Here is a 21329-nt window from a genome sequence, read left to right as displayed (position 1 = left end):
TGCCCGCCGGGAGCGCGGCCGTGCCCGGCTGCGCGCGGACAGGTCCGGGGTTGCTGCGGCCGGGAATGTCTGTGGCAAAGGGAGTGAACGGGGATTCGCTGTGAGCCGCTGCTGAGAGGTTACTGTGCGAGGAGGGTTATGGGGCAGGTCTGGTATCTCTCGCCCTCTTTTATGTAAAAATGTAAATAAAAATCGAGTTTAGAATCCAACGTGCCTGGTTTCTGCATAGGCAGGAAAATATCAGGCTGGTGGTGGTGTGATGGTGTTAGGAATGCTGAGCTTGGCACAGGTTGATACGTCCCTTTTCCCAATGAAAAAGCGAGGTGACATACATACCCCAGACTGAGGTCCCTGCAGTGCCAGGTGATGGTGCCCAACTGTTCGACCTGTCAAGATGCCTTGAAGAAGTGTGTGGAAACCTGGCAGAACATAAACAGGGGAATAATCTGCCTCCCGTGCTGGAATTTGTCCATTGCTGTTGTTAGGAAGGTTTCATGTTACAGAGTCATTCAGTAGGAAGTCAGCAGTCAGGGCTGTACTGCTGACATGTGAGATTTAAAGCAGATCTGTCTTGTTCTCTTGGGCTTGGGTTCTGCCACTGTGTGGGGCATATTAATCTGGGCCTTTACTTGATTTTTGGTAAAATCAGAGCTTGAACATCTCAGAACTGCTTCTTTCTTACTGCCATACCTTGTCCTCAGGTTTTGGTCTCCCCATCAGAAATCTGCATGCATGGGGGAAATGTGCAGCTGAGATGTTCTGCTCTTGGGTTTGGGTTCCTTGGACCCAGCTCCAGCTGGTCGCAGTGTCTGTTCCCCAAGCTGCTGTTGCTGTGAATACTGTCCAGCTGTGTTGCTGCTGCAGTTCTGCTCTGTTGTCCCAGAGCCCTCAGGAGTGGTGCCTTCCCTGCAGCTGTGATGCCCTGTGAGGAGGGGCTTGGAGGGAGAGCTGAGGCTGCTGGTGTCCTGAAGCAGAGGGAGGTTTGTTCCACCTCTGGAACTGCGTGCGGATGCCAATCCAGGATGCTGCTGGATGAGGTCTGGGTCCCTCATGGGGCTGAAATGCTGAGTTAGTCACTTGACATCAGTGCAGGCTGGCAGGGTGGCCGTGCTGACAGCAAACCTGCCTCTGTTGGCTGCGGGCCTGGGCTGCTGATCCTGTTTATCAGGAGGGGGAAACAAGAAGCCCTGTCCTGCAGGCTTCATTCCTCTGCAGGAGGCTGTCCTGAATAGCCGTTGGAGGTGTGATTCCCTGTGGTACTCACATACCATTTTGGGGCTGAACAGTGTAAACACAAGGTCTAGAGGAAGCAGTGTGGCTGTGTAAGGGTCCTTGTGGCTGTAGCAGAGGAAACTTGCCCAGCGCTGTGCACAGCAGCACCTGCCAGACTTCTGGGGTGTCCAAGAGCTGCAGTGAGGTGCATGGGACCCTTCTTTGACTTTAGACCTGCAGGCAGCCATCTCCCATCCCTTGCCAGCTGCTAGAGCAGTGGGTGTGGCTCTCCTGAATGCATCTCCTGTCTTCTCCCCAGCACCTGTGAGGCATCCCCACAGCTCTGGGCAGCATGCTCTGTGCAGGGGGGCTTCTGCTGAGCTGCTGGTGGGTGCTGCCCTCCTCTGCCACAGTACTGTGGCTGCCCAGGGCCTTCTCAGTTTCACATTGCTGCTTGCATCTGCTGATTGCAGATGTCCAGAATGTGGAGATGTTGATGCACGGCCTCTTCGTAGGAAGTCTTTCATTGACCTCAAAGAAAATAAGGGGTTACAGTGCCCTTTGATAATAATATAGTTACAGCAAAACTCCAGCAAATGCAGGAGATGGGCAGTCTTGGACAGAGATCCTAGCTGTTAATTTGTACAGTCGCTACTACATGGGATTTGGGAATCCACCAGTCATGTCTGAACATCAGCAGAGCTTTTCCTGTAAGCTGAAAAAATGTTTTGTAGAGACTCTTTTGTTAATAAATACTTGGAGTGCATATATGTATGTCCTCAGTGATGTCTAAATATGTCCTTCCGTAGAAGTGTGACTGGCTCAGAGGAATCCACCACCTACAGCAGGAGGACATGGTGTTACTCAAAGATAGAAGCAGGTTAAAGGGAGAAAAAGAATACTTTCCAGGAGTGTCCCAGCACTAGCTATGCAATCTGTGTTACTTGTTTCTGTCTGTTATCTTCGTTACCACAGAAATGAGGCACCAGAGGCTCATTTAAAAATACCATTACAAAAAGTGCATGTAGACTTCTCAAGAGCAAGCTGTAATGAGGCAGCTTTGGAGCTCACCATGAAAACCTGTGTGTTTTCTCTCCTTGTAGGAAATATAGCATTCAGCAGACTGCAGAAGTAAACAGAATCCTTGCTTTGTGTCATTCACAGCTTTTGTAAAAAGGACGATCACAACAAAGAGAATCTCTTCAACAGCCTGAACTATGATGTTGCTGCCAAGAAGAGAAAAAAAGACCAGATGAATAACAAAGCCAAGGTTCAATGTAAGATGTCTATTTGTTGGGCTTTTCAAGTAAAAGTTGCTCCAGGGGGATGAAAAATGCTTTGTATCTGTTTTTTGCACAGAGGAGTCTTCCAGAGTGTCTCAGAGGGCTTTGCGCCCATGTTTGACCTAAGTAGAGAACTTGGATGGAGTTTAATGTGAAGATTTATGCCCATTAGTAATCCCTGCTCTGAGGAGTTGTGCTTGTTGTGTTCAGATTTTTGTCATTTGTGTTTGTCAGAAGGAGGGTAATTTTTTCCTATGGTACATTCAAATGAACCAGTTCCAATTTTTTTCCCCCTGTAGATTTCCTTGTGCACAACAGGCTAAATTTATTCTTCCTTCCATATACATATTGAGTACTAATCTATGTTACTGGAGGCTACAAGCCTGAATGTGAGCTTTGATCCTATCTCTGTGAGCAGAGTGCATGAAAAATGAAATAAGATTTCAGCTTGCTCAAAACAATGGAAGGTTTGAAATGTTCCTGTACACACAGTGGGCAGCCAGGGTCTCAGATGGTGCCCTGTGGGAGGACTCAGGGGAGCCTGCAGGGACAGCAGGGTCTGTGTTGGTCTGATCACAAGATAGGTACTGGAGTTAGCTGTGAAGGCTACAAATGTAAACATGCACAAGGAAATCAGTTACAATTCCCACACTACTATTAGCTCATTGTGCATCCCCCAGGATTTTGGAAACCGATGCCAAAATCTGGCCCCTCTGTGCATTTGGTTCTCTGAACAAACAAATGTTACCATGACAGTTTTTGGCTGAATTATGCTGTGACCTGCTGTTTAAAAGGCCCTGATGCAGGGTCTGCATGCCTGTAACTGAGAGTGGGTTTGTCCTTGGGCTCACAGTACCAGGCAAGAGTACATTGCTGCATCCTTAGGTGGAAAAAAGACTCCAGGAGCACAATAGATGCTTTATGGAGAAGAGTCTAGGACAATTTTTCTTTCTTACTCTAGTTGTTGAATTGCTAGTGTGTGGTGGAAGGATGGTCAAAAGCCCACGTGAGAATGGGGTGGGAGACAGATCAAGCAGCATAACTGCCGTTACGGTAAGGACTCTTTGCAAAGAGTTAGCAGCATGTGGTGGGTACACAGGAGCTATTTTGGGGAGTGGATGGGACAACTCCCATGTCTGAGAGAAGGGAGGGGCAATTAGAAATAGGAAAATTTTGGTCCCTAATAGGTTTTTCTTTTTTAGCAAGTTAGCTGCAAGCACAAACATGCTCCTCTGAGCCTGACCTCACTGCTTAAAGTTCGCTCCCACATGCCTGGTGTCTCATGACATTTTTGCTCAACTTCAAAATTGATATTCAATCCCAAGCCTGTAACCAGGGTAATGAATAGTTAATAAAATCAATAACAACAAAACCTGGCTGTCAGCCACACTTAACTGCCTGGGACCAAAGAAGAGGAGGTGCTATGGTATATCTGTGGCTGGCAGATTAAACATTTACAGTCTTGAGCTGTGTCACTGAAACAGGAGCCCTTTCTAAGGCTCAGGGCTGCAGTATCAAATGAAGCAGTATGGAAACAAAATGGCTCAGCGAGTTGCTGGTTTTGGTTTCAAGTGTAGTAGTGTAAACAAAAAGTAACTTCATTTCCTCTAAAAGGGCAGTAAATGTTGTGGCAGAACAGAGATCTGTCCCTTTGCAAGGTGGAAGACTGAGCAAAATTCTCTTTTTATCCAAACAGATTTCCACCAGGAGAAGTGGATCTATGTTCACAAGGGGAGCACAAAAGAGGTGAGTGCCTCCCTAGGTCCTTTGTTCCCTTTTCTGCTAGTTGGGTTTTTTCCCAAGTGGTGAAAGATCCTGTGCTGATATAAATCAGCAGAAGCTCTTAAGAGATAAGTGGAAGATCTGGCTTGTGCTTGGAATTTCAGTAATGATTTTGAGCCCCAATCAGGGAGCCAGGGTTTGCTGCATAAGGTTCTGTACATGCGTTTAAAATATGACTTGTTTGCTTCCCTCAGTTAAAAAAACCCTCAGCCATTTGCAGACCAAGCCATAATACTGTTCTTGGCTTTCACCCAGTACAGTCCTAACATGGAAAATCATTGGAATTCATCACAATGGCTTGCTTGCCCTCTTGGAGAGAAGCAGCTGAACAAGACTGCTCTGAACTCTCACTATATATTGAACCCCGGGAATGTGTGCTTATTCTCACCCATAAACTCAGGGGTCATGATCAGAGCTGGGGTCACTCTTGGGAAACTACCACAGTCTACATTGGCCCGTGTCCACTCTTGACGTCAATAAGTGCAGCTCTGCAGGAGACAGGCCTGGCTCCCGTGGCTGTGAGCGGGTCCCATGGCTTGTACCCATTCACTTGCTAAATTGAGTTGCCCTGGGTCATGTCCTGGTGCTGTCTGCACTCATGTCTGCTAAAACATGACACCCTGTTTTGTTCTCAGCGCCATGGTTACTGCACCTTGGGAGAAGCCTTCAACAGGCTGGACTTCTCCAGTGCTATCTTGGACTCCAGGCGATTCAACTATGTCGTGAGGGTGAGTGAAAGACCAGGGTTTCTGTTGTTTCAGTTGTTAAATTAACTTTGAAACCCTGAAGACTTAGGTTCTAATTCCTAAGTTCTCAGTTCAGCTTCTAAATATGATTCCTATAGCTGCAAAAGGAGAATGGGCTCCCTGTAGAAGCCATACAGCAGTTGGGCCTCTTTGCACAGAAAGCACCAGCTCCACAAGGGCTGTGGAACTTTTGTCTCCTTTGAAGTGACACAGAAGATACTCTGGGGAGCCAAGTGTTTGGGGGATGAGAAAATGGGCTGAAGCTCTTGCAGTCACTGGTTTTAACTTCTCTGTTACGGATCATGGTTGCTCTTAATCCTGTGTAATTGGCAGTGGTTTCAGTGGGTGAAGTGTCTGTTTAGTCCTGACACTATTAGTTGGTGGGAAGGAGTCATCTACCCTAGGTTCCCCATGCTCTGGCTTTGCATAGTAGATCAGGGCTTTTCTTTTGGCTCCGGGTGGCCAAGGAGAGCAGTAGTGGTCAGAGGAACTACTGTCCTAAGAGCTGTATGTTTAGGTGTATGTGATCTGCAAATTCATCTTGAATTTCAAAATGCTTGTCAAGGTTTGGAATTCAGCAAGCTTAAAAAAAAGTGTTATTAACTTGAGGCTGTTTATAAACAGCTTCTTTTCACATCTCATCTGCAGTTGATCACTGAGACACCAGCTGTTCAGGTTTTAGGTTCTGGAGCAAGCAACATGGGTATTGCTTTTCCTTTGCTGAGTCAAATGTCATGAAAAGTGTCTAAGAAATAATCTGAGCAAGTTCACCTTGGCTTGTTCACTGCCCGTCTAGGTGACAAGGAGACTGAAAATTCCTGTGACCCTGGGAAGGGTACAAGCATTGGGGATGCTTAACCACTTGCTGTGCAGGAAGGGCACTGGCAATCACTTGGATGTCCACTGCATGGGGGCTGGCAGGGTGTGGGGATGCTGAGGCAGGCCAAGTAGGGTACAAATCCACAAACTCAGGCTGTCCTACCTCTTCTGGTCCTGGGTCAACTTGTTTTCCTGCTTGTGCAGAAAAGGTGATCACCAGCACTGGGGTACTCCGTGTTTTCTGATACCAGATATATATGCACACAGCTGTGTCATCTTGAGGGGGATTACTGTGGAGGGGATAGATCATGCCAAGGCTAAAATGCCTTAGTCAAATATAAAGGAGGAAAATAAATTGGAACTTGTATTTGGTGCTCCAGAGATGCCTTTGGTAGACTGTAGTAGGACAATGAAGAACTCCAGAGACCTCTGCTAAGCATGACCTCAGGTCATGCTGTGCAGTGTGATGGGCTTCTGATGCTTATCCCAATATGATGATTCTTGCATGGGACTGCAATGATTGAGCAGAAGTCCCATTACATCTTTTGAAAAGCAAACTCAAATTTCAGTCAAGTCAGTGTAGCCTCATGTAGAGGCTCAAGATGACCTTCTTCCCCCTTTTTCCCATGAGGACTTCATAGAAACATCCCTGATCTGCTGTGTATCCAAAATTGTGTTCTGTATGAAAGTCAGCATATATCCTTGTTTCGACAAATTACCCCTTCTGAGCTTTTAAGAGTAGTTTTACCCCCAGTAGTTTTCAGGATACAGCTCTACTGAGAAGTATTAAGCTTTCTAATTGAGGCTGACTTGTGGTTTGGCAGATGAAAGAAGGTATTAAACCTGGTACCATGGATCAAATATAAAACTGACTTCGTAAAATGAAGGGCTTGTATCGGCCAAGTCTCCAGTGGATAGTAGCTCATAATATGCCTTATGTGCCAGATTTACTCATGGAGAGCTCTGCCTAGATGTGGATTTCATTTATGGTCCCTTGCAAATCGCAGACGTCCTAGAAAACAGATGAGCAATCTGTCACATGGAAAATGCCTTGAACATTGGCAGGCAAAACATTTTTCCTTTCCCTCCCTCGCCTTGTTCTCTCTAGTTCCACCCGTTGCTCAGGGTATCTGATTAATGTCACATTACTTAGTTCACCAAGCAAATGCTTTCCAAGGAGGGAAGTAGAGTTGGAGGCTGGGGGACAATATGAGGCTGTAGGGGAAGAAAGGAGAGAAATAGCTGCAGGCTTGAGATTCTGTCTGCTACACCTAACCTTGGCCCTGTGGAGAAATGAGCTTACATCACTGCTGATGGCAAAATGGCTTTCATGGTGAACATCAACTTGCTGTTCTCATAGAATCATGGAATGTTAGAGGTTGGAAGGGACCTTAAAAGATGATTGAGTCCAACCCCCCTGCCAGAGCAGGATCACCTAGGGCAGGTCACACAGAAACACATCCAGACAGGTTTTTAATGTCTCCAGAGAAGAAGACTCCACAACCTCTCTGGGCAGCCTGTTACAATGTTCTGTCCCCCTCACAGTGAAAAAGTTTTTCCTTATGTTTATGTGGAACCTCCTATGCTCCAGCACCTTTTGCCCCTTGTCCTGTCATTGGACATCACAATGTCCAGTGTTCTCATAGCTTTCCTTTTTGAATTTCTCTGAATGTAAGTATGACAGGGTTTTCAGTGCTGATTTTTTTATCATACAGAAGTATCTGCTGCTTAAGGTATAACCAGAATAAGTTCTTGGAGCTCCCAAATGGCCCACTGATAAAATGGGCACCTCCTTCAAGTAAAGTGGAAGTGTGAGCTGCAAGAAGCTAGGTAGGTATTTTTCATGGGCAAATACCATCAGCTGTAGGCAGTAAGTTCATGTAACTCACTGATGCAGAAGAAGTTTTCCTCCAACATCAATCTTGTCTTGACAGTCTGCTGATAGAGGCTGGAAGTGCCAAGTGTAGATACTGGTACCATGACTTGCTGATCTTTTAAACTATAGCATCTGCCTACATGTTACAGGATAATGTTCCCTTTTTAGAGCTAGTAAGGAAGTGTGATTTACACAGAGCACCCAAACTGTTCTTGGTATTAAAGCAGTCCTGGTTTCTCTGGTCTTTCAGATTTAATGGAAAGACTGGAAGCATTCTGTAAGCATAAGTATGAACACTGCCAAAAGTGCCTGCAGCCCAGAAGTTGTTGGTTCTCCTTCGGGAACACACTGTTCAGATGTCAGTGAGGTTTTGCAGGCTGTTTCCTTCAAAAAGTTTTGTCATATGACGGTTGTAGTAATGTCTCATGGGAAGGTGGTGTTTCTGATCATAATAGCTTGGGTCAGGTTAAGCTGCATGGGTACAGCTCTTCTGGAATAACATCCAGATAGTGTGCAACCTGCTAAAGTAGTCTCTTAAATTTGTTAGGTTTTTATAGCAGCTAGCTCCAGGAGTCCTGGATTTATGCTGTGCTGAAAGAATATCAGCTCAATGCTGTCTCACAGAGGTCTCTCAGCACCTGCACTGTAAATCATTGTAACTTGCCTTGTTCTACCTCCCAGCTGAAAGCCAGTGTGACATTTCAGCCATGAAGTGAAGGCTTGAAAGAGTAAGGAGGGTCTATGGCAGGAATTTTTAATTGCAATACACCTCTCTAAGCAGTCCAGACGTGAGGAGCCACATCCCCAACCAGAAGCTTATGGATCCCCACAGGGTGCAGTTCAGCCTCCCCTATAGCTGGTTTGGTATATTCAGGAGGGGATTTACACTTCAGTAACTTGTGACTGACTTGTGATTTTAATCATTACAAAGCATTTCCCTCTTTCAGGCAAGGTTACATCCTTCTGCTCAGTGCAGCAGGCCCTGTGTGCTGTAAGCCCCCAGCTGTGTGTTACATGGGGTGTAGACTGCCTGCACCCCCAGTGTTGAACTGGGGCAGTGGCAGAGGGACCATCTGGCTGTAGCAGGTCTAAGCAATGCTGTGCACAGTAGTCATGGGTGTGGAGCACCATGTTTTCATGGACCTGAAACAGGGACCGTGTTCCTTGCCACATGACACTTGTTTGCCTGTTTTTTACATTTTTCCATGTACTTATGGGAGGAGGACCTGCTCTGCTCCCCAGGCTCCGTGGCTCATGGCACCAGCTGCTTCAGACTGACTGCTAGTGGGGTTTGAACTGGAGCCCATCACACTCATGGGGAGGGGAACAGGTTGTTGTCCTGATGTGGAAGATGCTGCCTCCTGCCAGCTTTGCAAAGCTTCTGGAATAACTACTGCATTTCTTACAGACCCCTGAGAGCAAAAATATAGGGGTGAGGTAGTAGAAGGCATTTTCCTGAGGAAAGCTACCAAGTCACCTTTTTCAACTTTCTAGGAATTTGAGTGAATTGGGATCTAATGACCTGTTTTCCAGAGGTTTTACAGATTTCCCAGCTCTAATTAGGAGTGGCTGGTGTGCAATCACTTAGTGCTTTTGAAAAGCAGGCCTGTTAAAATTGTTCTTAACCTTTCCCTGTGCACTCTCTCCTACCATCTGTCCCTCTCAGTTGAGCGTGGGCTGGACCTAATGCAACCACATCATAACACACGCAGCTCTCCAGCCTCTTTACCCTACTCAGCATTAATCTGAATTCATCAGACTGCTTTTAGTCTGTGTTAGGCACACAGCAACATTGATTTCTTTTTTTATAAAGTTGTAGACCCAAATTTAGCAGTCGATTAACTGAGACCATGCTCTGCTGGGTCTGTGCCAATACTAAAAAACCCTCAGTGCACTGGAGCACAGGTGAACTGTATGGCTTACCTGTTTTTTGTGTATTACATGAGCATAGAAGAATTTTAAAAAGACTTTTGGAGGGCTAGCCAGTCTCTTAAACCACTGGTCCTCAGGGAATGGAGTAGTCCTAGAAGTATTCACAACATAGTTTTCATATGGAATTTCATCCTGTGTTTATTGCCTCAGGGGATGGGAGGTGACACATGATATCTGAGCCGGTTCACTGAACATAAATTGAACCTTGATAAATACAAACAAGGCAAATTTGAATCTGTTCCTTTGGCTAAATGAATTTTGTACCAATTTAGCATTTTTCCAGGTACTGAGATTTTTATCCTTGCTCATCTTGAAGAATGGCCCTGGCATCCAGCCCTTAGAGTGTTGCATGATGTGATGCTTGTCACGAGGTGCATTTTGGTGTTTTCAGTATCAGGCACAATATTGCTAACACCCAGGCTGGAGGAAGCTGTCTCTGTGCCAGTTCCAGAGTGGTGCAGTCTGGAGACAGCAGTTGTTTATGCACAGAAGAGCTGATCTGATGTATGTGTAGCTAATGTACAGATGGAGTCTGGCAAGTTGACTGCTATAATCACAGGTCTGAAGGCTAAACAGTTTGAGTGTAAGCAGAGTGTTACATACTACTTCAGGACAGATTTTTTTTTTTCCTCCTGTATTTCACAAAATTAATAAAAGACCTTTTTTAAAAAAATTACATCTTGCAGACTGCCTTGTTTTTAAGAGTCTAGTCCTTGTCTCAGTTTAGCTGATGGAGCAAGAGGATCCACTACTGCTTGTGCAACAAATACTACCCAGCTCTCCTGCATCTCTTGTTCCTCCTAAATGAGCCAAAAAAGCAGGTGACCTGCCCTTCACAGGAGATAGAGCAGGTCTTTTTTCATCTTGTTTTTGGTTGTGCAAGGTACAAATATTAATAGAATGTAAACTCAAAGCCATTTGATGATGGTGTTGGCCTGGAAGTTAAACGGAAGAAGGGATCGGTCACTCTAGGTGACTTCTCTGCTCCTAACTGGCAGTCACATGCCAGCACCTGGGACAAGCAGAGCAGGCAAATGACTGCAATAATAGCTCTCCCTGAGCTCTCTGTTTCATGGCAAGCTGCCAGTGGCTTTTTGGATACATTCCTGTCATTCTTAGAGCAGGGTGAGCAGGGCAAACAGTTCAGCTCATGACTTATCAAGTCTTGTCAAAAGCCATCTTAGTTACTTGACACAAGTAGTTGCACTTTCTCTGGACTCCATGTGGTGCCAGCAATGGGATGCTGTAGCTGCAGATGATAAAGGATTAATAAGCTAGTCATGTGGCAATGTGTTGATTGATTTGTAGCATAAAAGGTTTTTCCTTTCCTTTCTAAATTAAAACAGAAGGCTATGTACATCCAAAACAAATGGCCTGACACGTGGACAGTCTGTGTATTTATATAATGCTGGGGGAAGGGAGGAAGGCTTGGAAGATCATAGGGCCACATGTTCTGCAGAGCACGATCCACAGCAAACTTCCACAGCTGTTCTTGTGGTGGCAGAGGGCTGAGGAGGTAGAGGGCATCTTCCTGTGGGCAATGCTTCCTTTAGCAACTGCAGCCCAAATTCAGCATTTGACTTGTACACAAGTCAGGATGATCGGTGGTGGGAAGCAAATCCTCATGGAAAATAAAACTCAGATTTTCATTAGGGGAGGTTAACAGGACAAATGGGGAAAGGTGGTTTGGTGTTGCAGCTCTTAAGAGCTAAACAGAGAGGGGGAGACCTTGGGGTGATGGGGGTTTGTTGTGGGGAGTATTTGTTTTTAATATAGAGCTTAACCTTTCTGTTGTGGTGACAGCACTCTGACAAAACCCATGCAGCCCAGGAGTTTGACGTAAATTGTGGAGTCTGATTCTCATTAATGCCCCATCAATAATATCCCCATCCAAACAGGCATTTGCTCATGTTCCCATATGACACAGCTTGTTTATGCCCCAGTGAAGGACAGTGACGTTGACTGTTGTTGCCTCGGTGTGACTGGAGGCTGTCAGTCTGAGCACTACTCTGTGGCTTCTCTGCATCTCTGAACCATGAAGTTTTTTTTTCCCTTGAAGATCATTAGCATGCCTCTCTCCCCCCCCCTTTCCAATGTGGGTTTAATTATTTGGCCCCTGCTCTCCTCTCCCTTTGCATTAGTTTGCTCTGTGGTTCTGTCTCCCTTTTATTTTTGAGCAGCAAACAAGTCTCTGGACTGTTTTGCTGTGTCATGTGACCAGGAGTCAAGATTAGAAAGGTATCTCTGTGCTCTAAGGCTTGCAACTTCTATTTTTATCCACAGCTGTTGGAGCTGATAGCAAAGTCTCAGCTGACGTCACTGAGTGGCATTGCCCAGAAAAACTACATGAACATTTTGGAAAAAGTGGTGCAGAAAGGTAAGAAACGGAAACAGCGATAGGGGAGGAGGAGTCTGATTTAATCTGGTGTGCTCTGTGTGAACCACATCCTCCAGAATAGTCAGGCAATGCAAGATGGGTGAAGAGGGGTGCACTGCTGCTTATTTCTGTAGTGTGGTTCCACTTTCCCCTTCCTCAGTGAAGGACCTGGCAGCGGGAGAAATGTCTGTATCTTAGTAGGTATCTGGGAGGCAATTCCTCCTTCTCCCACTTCCTTCGCTTCCACCCCTTCTGCATCCTACTGGGTCCTATTTCTGACTGCAGAAGAGATGGCTGCCCCTGCCCCCAGCCTGGCACAGCTGCAGCTCCTGCTGCTGCCTTGTCACCAGTTTGCTGTATCACTAAGTGCTCCCACTGCTCTGGAGGAAGGCGAAGCTCGAGGGCTGTCTTCACTTGCTAGAGGGGCTGAATTGTGGTTGAGATGTGCCCTGTCCCTCCTGGGTGCCTTGGCTCTGGCTGAAGCCTGGGAGTTGAGTGCACCCTGCTAGTGTGTGTGTGCAGAATGAGAAGGGAGACCCTGCAGTGTCTCCCTGCACAGCAGGTGGGCAGGAGTTGCACGTAGAAAACCTCTCTCACATCTCTGAGGGGAAGGCTGGTCACCTGTGGCTGGATGTGGCAGTGCTCATGGCCTTGCCTGCCCTGGCATTTCTCCCCTGGTTTCCCTCTGCTGTTTAACCTGCTGTGACTGGCTAATGTTTAAGTTCTTTCCTCTCAGAAGAAAAGCATAGGTTGGCTCTCCTGGCCTGTGAGGTTATAGCAAGTAACTTGGACTTGCCTGAGAAACATGTAGATTCAGAAAAGGATTTGGGTTAATTCCTATTTTTAACCTTTTCTTTTTCTCAAAAGTCCTTGAAGATCAGCAGAACATCAGGCTAATACGGGAGTTGCTGCAGACCCTCTACACGTCCCTCTGCACGTTGGTTCAACGGGTGGGCAAGTCTGTCCTGGTTGGAAACATCAACATGTGGGTGCACAGGATGGAGAGTATTCTCCACTGGCAGCAGCAACTGAACAACATTCAAATTACCAGGGTAAGCACAAATCCTGAAAGCTAAAAATAATGTGGTTCCTTCATAAAACCTTCTCATGTAGCAGATCTCATTTGGGTCGCTACATCCTCCTCTACTCCCAGTGCAAGCATAGAGTGCTGGAGGTGGACCTGGAGTTGCCAAAATAACTGGATGCATTTCTAGCACTATTTGTGTCCCTTAATTCAAACTCTGTACACAACCCAGGATCGTGCTCACTGTTACTGGTCACAGATTGTGGCTTGACTCCTTAATGACCACAAAGTGCTGTGCAAACAGAGCTGGGCAGGAAGCCATCTGCCCCTCTTGAGAGTCTTCAGAGACTAGGCCTCAGTATTAAAAATCAGCTCCATCTTTCTCAAACTGAGAAATTGCCTTCAAAACTTGTTTATCAGATAGTTGAGGTTTTAAAAATTGTTTAATCTGTAAATTAAATGCAAATTTCCAAATAGCTGCATAACTCCATGCTTCCTGGCTGAAAATACCAATGATTCTTCCAGTAGTCTGGAGCTGCCTGTTCCAGCCGGATGACTCCTGCTTTCACAACATCTGTTTTTTCAACAGCATCTGTGGGGATGGGAAAGATGTATTAGTTGATAAATTCCTAACCTGGCTTTGCATGGGAATCAAAGCTGAGTTTGTTCCACTTCACAGAATCATAGAAGCATTGAGGTTGGAAGGGACCTATGGAGGTCATCTAGTCCAGCCTCCCTGCTCAAGCAGGGCCATCTACAACCAGTTGCCCAGGACAATTTCCAGATACTTTTTTTCCACCTTAGATGGGTACTTGGTCCACAGAAATGCTAAAGCTTTCCCCTAGTGCTGACTCTGTTGGTGTGCCCCTTGTAGGACTCTTCTGCAGTGAACTGGACTGTGAAATTCCAACTCAGGCAGACCAAGGCATGGCCCAAGGGAATATAAAAAGCACCTTTTCCCCTGGTGGGTCAATCAGAGGTATTTGGAAAAAAAAAAAAAAGCAACTGGCCTGCTTTCATCATTTTACATGGTTGTGTCCTCTCGGAATACCAGGAAACCATTTCCAGTCCTTCAGTTAGAGTAATGCAGGCAACAGGCTGCGGAAGATGAACTCTGGGAAGTCTCAGGGAGTTTGGAGAGCTGCAAAAGCAGTAGTGGCTTATCTGATGGTGGTCTCTGCCCTTCCTGTGCTGTCCCTCCTGGTGCCCAGCCCTTGGGATGGGCTGCAGCTCCCTTTGCCCTGCAGAGAAGCACTGGCCTCACTGTGGGGTGGCTCCTAGGGCACAACAGCTCTGTGAACTGGGGAGCTTCTCTGTGCTGGGGCACTGCCAGAGGGTCAGCTCTACTGGGCATCAGCTGCCCTGAGTGCACCACAGGTCAGGACCTACCTTCTGCTGCACAACACAGTAAGAATACAGTGTGGGTTTTTCCCTCTGCCTTAGGGGCCCATAAAACACAGACAAGCATTTGAAGAACTTTGTTTATCCAAACAAAAATTCATCAAAATATTGCTTGTGAAGGGACCTGCCATTTAGGCATACTCACTTGTAGGTTTACAGACACTTTTCTAAAACAAATGTTGAGCTTGCAATAAAAAAAAAAAATCACACCACTGAAGATGACTTCAGGTCAAGCTAGAACAAAACCAGCTGAGTTCAGAGGAAGGAAGAACAAGCTCAGCTCTGTGCAGCCAGTTGCTTACAGTGCACTGGGTGCTTCTGGTGTTTCTTGAGAGGGGAAAATGTCTTGCAACAGCCAAGACCTAGGCTTTTTAAAAAATAAATAAATAAAAACTTATAAAATATTGTGTGTGCTAGAGCTGCTTTAAAAAAAAAACCCAACAACTCTGTCCAGAAAGTGACAGCATCCTGATCTGCTCTGATCTAATTTGTGTTCTTTCTCCAAAAAAAGTAATGTTTGAAAAGTCCTGGAAAGCAGCACTGAGAGAAAAGAAGTAGCAGATAAGTCTTTGGCCTTGACTCAGGAAACCTGTAAGGATTTGCTTGAGTCACACTCGTTTCTTCAGAAATAAGACATAGGCCTGAAATTTGGGTGGGCTTTTTTTTTTAACCCGAAAAGCTTTGAGCTTTGTCTCATCTGTTCTGCCCTAGAAAAGCTTCTATGTAGAGAGAGTGCAGGAGAATGTAAAAGACAGGCTGGCAAGGAAGATCAGTGGGAGGTGATCCAAAGCTCCAGTGCATTCTTTCTGCCCCAGAATATGACTTCAGTTTGCACTGATGGGTGGGGATGCTGAGTCTGGAAGTGTGGATTATACTGAGGAAGCATCTACATGTAACCGGGCAGTGTGCATCTCAGCATGCAGCATTAAAGCTGTCATGGGAAGAAATGTCCTCTGGTAGTAATGGCAAAAAATGTTGCCTTGGTCATTTGTGGTCCTTGCAGGTACCAGGCTGTGCTGTGTCCAGGCAGGCCAGTCACTGGGGTACCAAAGGGAAGGTGGGAGCTGTTTGTGTGTGGACATACTTGTGCCTGTGGAGTTCCACATGCAATGGGATGGCTGGAGCTGGGGCTGTATAATTAAAAGCAGCCTCACACAGTGTCCCCTTCAGTCCGCGTGCTTCTTGTTTGAAACAGTTCATAGCTCTGCCAATTGTGAGATGGGTGCTGTGACTTAAAATAGCAGCAACCCTGTGCAGGGTAAATTATAAACTTGGCACATCTGTCTAACATTGTTCCTTTGTTGGGGCCCAAATCTAAAAGCTGCTGTTTGCCTTAATAAGGCTGGTGTTGGTTTTAGAGCAGCCGGAGCCCAGGTTGTGGTCCCTGCTGATGCCTTGCTCCCCTGTGTGCCTTGGATAGCCCATGAGCACAGGATCTGCTGACCCATCCTGGTCAGTTTGTCCTGGAGCAGTCCTGCCATGCAGACTTGCAAAACAGTCCTGGACCCTGTGTCAACCAGGCAAAAGTAGATGGGGGGTGGAGGTGGCTTTTGTCTCTTTATCTAGGATGTGCTTTGGTGTGGCTGAATGGCCTGGAAAACCATGGCTGCCTCTGATGGGAAAGGGGCAGGTCCTTCAAGTGTTCACAGAGGAAGAGTTAACCTTGCCAACAAAGACTTGGGAAGCCATGCAGGGAAAATCCTACTGTGGGTACTCATGAGCCACTGCTGTGGTTACAGCAGGATCCTGTGATGACATAAGCTAAAACACATGTCAGAAGAGCATGAGATTCCCAGCAATGTGTGTAACAGGAGACTGAACTTGAGCAGTAATGCCAAAGTCCCTCATGGTGGAGAGACCTGGGTGGTTAATAGCTGATACCATGACATGGCCAGTGTCCTGCTGTAGTGAAGCTGGTGGTGGTGCTTCTGGGAGCAGTGTCTCATGAGTATGGATGTGGGATGGACAAGAAGGGGAGAGGAGGCTTGGAATATAACTCTGCTTCTAACTGCTGCAATACAATTCCATGTCCCCTTCCTTGCTGATATCTCAGATTGTTCTGGGACAGAAGGTTCAATGTCTCCAAGTAACATGTTTCTTTGTTGAGAAAACTGCTTATTCTCTTTGTGAAGAGCAATGCTTTAAAAGCAAGATGCAAGCTAGAATGACTTGGGTTTTCAGCTTCCTGCGAGCTCAGCTCTGTCTCTCTCTTCCAGCCTGCCTTTAAAGGAACCACTTTCACAGACCTGCCATTGTGTTTACAACTGAACATCATGCAGAGACTGAGTGATGGGAGAGACCTGGTTAGCCTTGGGCAGGTGGCTCCTGACCTCCAGGTGCTCAGTGAAGACCGGCTGCTGTGGAAGAAGCTCTGCCAGTACCATTTTACAGACAGACAGGTACAAAGAGGGGTGCAAACTGCCATGAGTTGCTTGTTGTAACCCACTAGCAAGTGATCAGACATAGGTAGGACACTCTTAACTGTCTCTTAGATCTAAATGCTGTGCCGCAAGCTAATAATACAGGCTGTCATGAGAATGGCTGTGCAGATTTATGTGGGGGGTTTTGCGTGCCATGGCAATGATGACTGAAACAGGAGCCTGAGGAATTAGTCATACGGTGAACCTCTTCAACCCTAATCCAGGTGGTAACAACTGCAAGTCATGCAGTTGCTCCTCACCCCACGTGTGTGGGGAAAACGTGCAGGCAAGCTCCAGCAACCACCCCATGTCCCAGGGGCTGACACCCTCGCAGAGGATCCCTGTGGATGTGGTCATACTCTTTTGCCCTTTAGAGCAAGAAATCCCCTCTGAGCTGTTGTTTCATGAGTGACAGGACAGCATGTGGAAGACAGTTCTGCTGCTACGCACGTTGTACCTGTGTAAACAGCTTTGGCTGGTAATTATCTGGGGCCTTCTAAACTTAAAGACAAACAAAAATCCCTCTTGCTGTTTATGGTGAATGTCTGGGGTATTTATACCAGACCTCAGAACTTCAGTGACCATGTGCCAGATTTCTCTGCTGACTTGGCTTTTTTTGCTCACCCTGGATCTGACTTTGGAAGTGACTTTGGGGAGATTACTTTTGCTAACAAATGCATTCAAATCTAGTCTCTGCAACTAAGGAGCCCTGAAAGAAAGACTGACATCTCCCAAGATGATGTGATAAATCACTGACTCTTAGAGTCAACAGAAAAGCAAAATACTTCTGAAATTGTTAAATGCAACTATTTGCTGTCCTGCCAACCAGAAACAGTGGTTAAAGTAGTATGAAATACATCCCAGGATTTCAGGCTTTCATGCAGTAATATTAATGAACTGGGGATAGACCTTGATAATGGTATTGATTAAGGCTGTTGCTGACGGGAGGCTGGTCATAGCTGGAAGTGCAGTGCAGGAGTTTTCTTGGTGTTCCAAGGAAACTGTTATGGGACCAGCAAGGACAACACTTAAGCAAGGGAGAGGAGAACAACATGAGTTAAAGGGGTTTTTCCTTATAGAAGGAAAAAACCACCATCATAATTTGATCTGCTACAGTTTTGATGTTGTTTTGTCTTTCAGATTCGCAAACGGCTCATCTTATCTGACAAGGGACAGCTGGATTGGAAAAAGATGTACTTCAAGCTCATAAGGTGTTACCCACGGAAGGAGCAGTATGGTGACACGCTGCAGCTGTGTAGGCATTGCCACATCCTCTCCTGGAAGGTATGAGGTGCTGGTGGGGCAAATTTAATGTGGGCATGAGCCACAGGGCACTCAGTGCTGCTTCTGCAGCTGGTTTAGGGCGCTCCAGTTCTTTGGCTTGCATAACCTAGTGTTTTCCAGTATCTTAATCCTTCCTCAATATCTTAATCCTTCCTCAACTATTATGACCCTTTCTCCTCTGTGCTTCAAAGATCCCATCTTCTCTACATTCAACAGGAGTAGTGGCCACCAGGGCCTTTAGAGGGGAGGGAGATGGGCATGCCATAGGGCTGCCTGCAGTAAATCATCTTAGCACAGCCAACAGCTCCTGTCACCCATTACATAGAGGTGGATGTTTTGGCAACAGGATTAGCTGGAGCCAGAGCTGATGGCTACAGAACAGCCCAGGACAAAAATATGCTGGCCACTGTGTGGTATCTAAGGCATGTCTTTGGAGTTTAACTCCTGTGGCTGATGGTGGGCTCCAGCTTCTTGCCCCTCAGAGAAAAGGGGAAAACAGTGAATTGGACCTTTGCTGGTTTTGTTTCCCTTGACTTGCCAGTAGCCCCTAAAATCTGAAGCCTAGTTCTGAGCTGTCTGCTTTGATGAGAGTAGAAATATTTGTGTGACCTCTATGTATTTGGAGGATGTTTGGCAGAGGGGCAGTGCTAAGTTGGCTGATGCTCTGGCCCCTTCCCACAGTGTCTCTAAATGGAGCTGTTTTCTCCTTTCCCAGGGTACTGATCACCCTTGCACAGCCAACAACCCAGAGACTTGCTCCACCTCTCTTTCACCACAAGACTTTATCAACCTGTTCAGGTTCTGAACTTGGGTCACCGCAGCTTACGCGATTCTTACAGGACACTTTATGCCACCGAGCTTGGACACTCCGTTTGTAAATAGTGTAAATATTCATGTTTGTTCAAAGCTCCTGAGTCAAGCAGCAAGAGGATCTCAGAGATGAAAGGTGAAATTACTCACTGACGTGCAGCACTTAAGGAATACAGACTTCTGTAGGACTGGTGCATACATGCAGCATGTTGTACAGAGTCCCTTTTTTATGATCAGAGTACAAGATACAGGGCAAAAAACCCTTCATTTTTCATTTTTAGAAGTTAAAAATGAATTTGCCCCACAACTATGAGAACTCTTTTGGTTTGTTTCTCATAGAGAGAAAGCAATATGAGGCTAGGACTGTTGAACTGTTTATCCATCTGGTTTTATTTAGCATACATATTTATAAATATGACGTTTTAAAAATATTTATGAAAAATATCCCTGTGACAAGTTTAATAATACTTTTGTGTTTAAAGTGGACACATTCTGAAATACTTAGGATAGAAGCTCTAGCCTACTTGTAAAAGAATCGCACCATACCACTTTCTACCTCTAATAGATCTGAGTACCTTTCAAACAAAAATCCAGTGTACAATGTGAACTTTTGTATTTTGTACAACGATTTAAAGGGAAATGTTTGTGATAGTAAGCATCTTTTCTGGTATTAATGCTTACCTCTTTACGTGAGTTTTCTTTCTATACTCAGTGCTTGAATGCCTAGGTGATAGGCACCATATAAATACCTAAGACTTTACTCCATCCTCTTTTAATTTGTTGGTTTTATGAAAGACTAAGCAAAAGGGAAAAGAGAAGCCACAAGAATGAAGATTACCTAAAAGGGAGGAAGTTCTATTATAGAGAAACAAAGGACTGGATTTAATCTTACAATGTAAATTGCATCAATTCCACTAGGTTAATTGCACTGGTTGAAAACCCAAGTGAGGTTTGAATCTGGTTCTTCAAAGTTTCCCTTGTTTTCCATGATGTACACTGCTCTGTATTCCCACTGCTGTCAAGTGCATTTGGTCATTTTGGAGCTGGTAAAATACAGGAAGAACTGGGCTGTTGAGCGTAGCGAAATGATGCGGTTTTTATTCACTGGAGGACTGGTAGCATCGTGGTTTAATTTCAGACTACTGGAGTGCAGAGTGATGAGCAAGACAGCATGAAGAAGTAGGTCAGCATTTTCCTAAACCCAGCAGTCAGGACTGGGCTAAGCAAGTGATTTCCAACACGTCACTTGACATCTTTGGTTATTCCTCCGTGCCACTGGTAAAGATCCAGCCGAGTCCTTTCTGCTTCCAGTGCTGAGTTCTTGATGGGATCTTCTGACACTTGCCTAGGGCTAAATTTTCAGTCCTTTGGAATAAGTGGCCAGATTAACTTCACTGTGGCTGTGATCCCACTCATCGTGTCCTCTGTTGCATACCACACTGCACTTTACCCTACAGGGGAGCTAGAAGAATCCAACTCGTATATAACAATTGGAAACCCTGCAGTGGAATTTTTTTGCCATTTGCCAGTAGATTTCCTGTGTAGCACTTTCTCTGCATGATGGAAGCAGGATACCTCGGAAGGGTAAATATTTAGTGGACTGTGTGTGACTATGTACAAAGAATTGTGAGGAAGAGGAGTACTCAGGACAATTCAGGAAGAACTACTTGAGTTAATTATTGTTAAATATTCTGTTCCTTTTTTTACATTTTTATAACTGACTTTCAACACTTTTCTGCAGCTTTTTGTAACTTTAAAAATTGACAGTATTTGCGTTTTTGCAAACTAAATCACTTTGCATACTCTTGGAAGAGAAGCAAAAAGGGAAAAAAGCTGCCTCTAGATGGAGCAGTGCAGAAGGTGGGAGGAAGACCAGGAAAATGCTGATAAGAACTGCCCCTTCTCCCGCCTTCCAACAGCAAACCCAAGCTTTTGCTCTTCCAGAGAGCTCTGTGAGCCTGTCCCACCCCTAGTCATGGCCCAGAGCTTGGCAGTCTCCAGAGATGAGGAGAAAACACGTGTGATTTAGGAAGCTTGATATTAGTGTTGATGCCTCATCCATCAGTTTGACTGCAGGTGGAAAACATAAGCCTGCTGATGGTTTTCATGTCAACTGAAAGTGATTTAAAAGCTGTTACCTTGGAAAAATGAACTTACACTTGTCCAGGGGGGGGTGTTTGTAAGTGAAGAAGGCCAGTTTCTGTTTTCATTCCTGTATTGACAGCAGCGGATAAATGAGGCTGAAATCTGGCTCAGTGAATGAGGACATTAAGGACAGAAACGTGCAAGTGAAGGGAGTGAAGCATTGCCACTGTATTTGGTTATTCCTGTAGCTCCTTTTCCTAAAAGTGAGAGGACCCTGT

At 45.6% G+C, this 21329-nt stretch overlaps 1 protein-coding gene across 1 annotated transcript in view; it reads left to right on the top strand.

Annotated features, from left to right (window-relative positions):
- FBXO32 (F-box protein 32) overlaps positions 1-19498 on the top strand; it is a 26580-nt gene extending 7082 nt beyond the window's left edge. Inside the window, exons 2-9 of the mRNA XM_009997675.1 lie at positions 2352-2489; positions 4192-4241; positions 4913-5005; positions 11934-12027; positions 12895-13079; positions 16669-16851; positions 18013-18156; positions 18872-19498. Coding sequence (XP_009995977.1) covers positions 2352-2489; positions 4192-4241; positions 4913-5005; positions 11934-12027; positions 12895-13079; positions 16669-16851; positions 18013-18156; positions 18872-18961 — 977 coding nt within the window. The 3' untranslated portion in view covers positions 18962-19498. The remainder of the gene's footprint in view (positions 1-2351; positions 2490-4191; positions 4242-4912; positions 5006-11933; positions 12028-12894; positions 13080-16668; positions 16852-18012; positions 18157-18871) is intronic.
- Positions 19499-21329: the final 1831 nt, after the last annotated feature.

Source organism: Chaetura pelagica, unplaced genomic scaffold, assembly GCF_000747805.2.
Source record: "Chaetura pelagica isolate M959 unplaced genomic scaffold, ChaPel_1.0 scaffold1, whole genome shotgun sequence".
Classification (NCBI taxonomy): Eukaryota; Metazoa; Chordata; class Aves; order Apodiformes; family Apodidae; genus Chaetura; species Chaetura pelagica.
The sequence above is the reverse complement of the archived record's forward strand: the minus strand, read 5'-3'. Positions and strand labels throughout refer to the sequence as shown.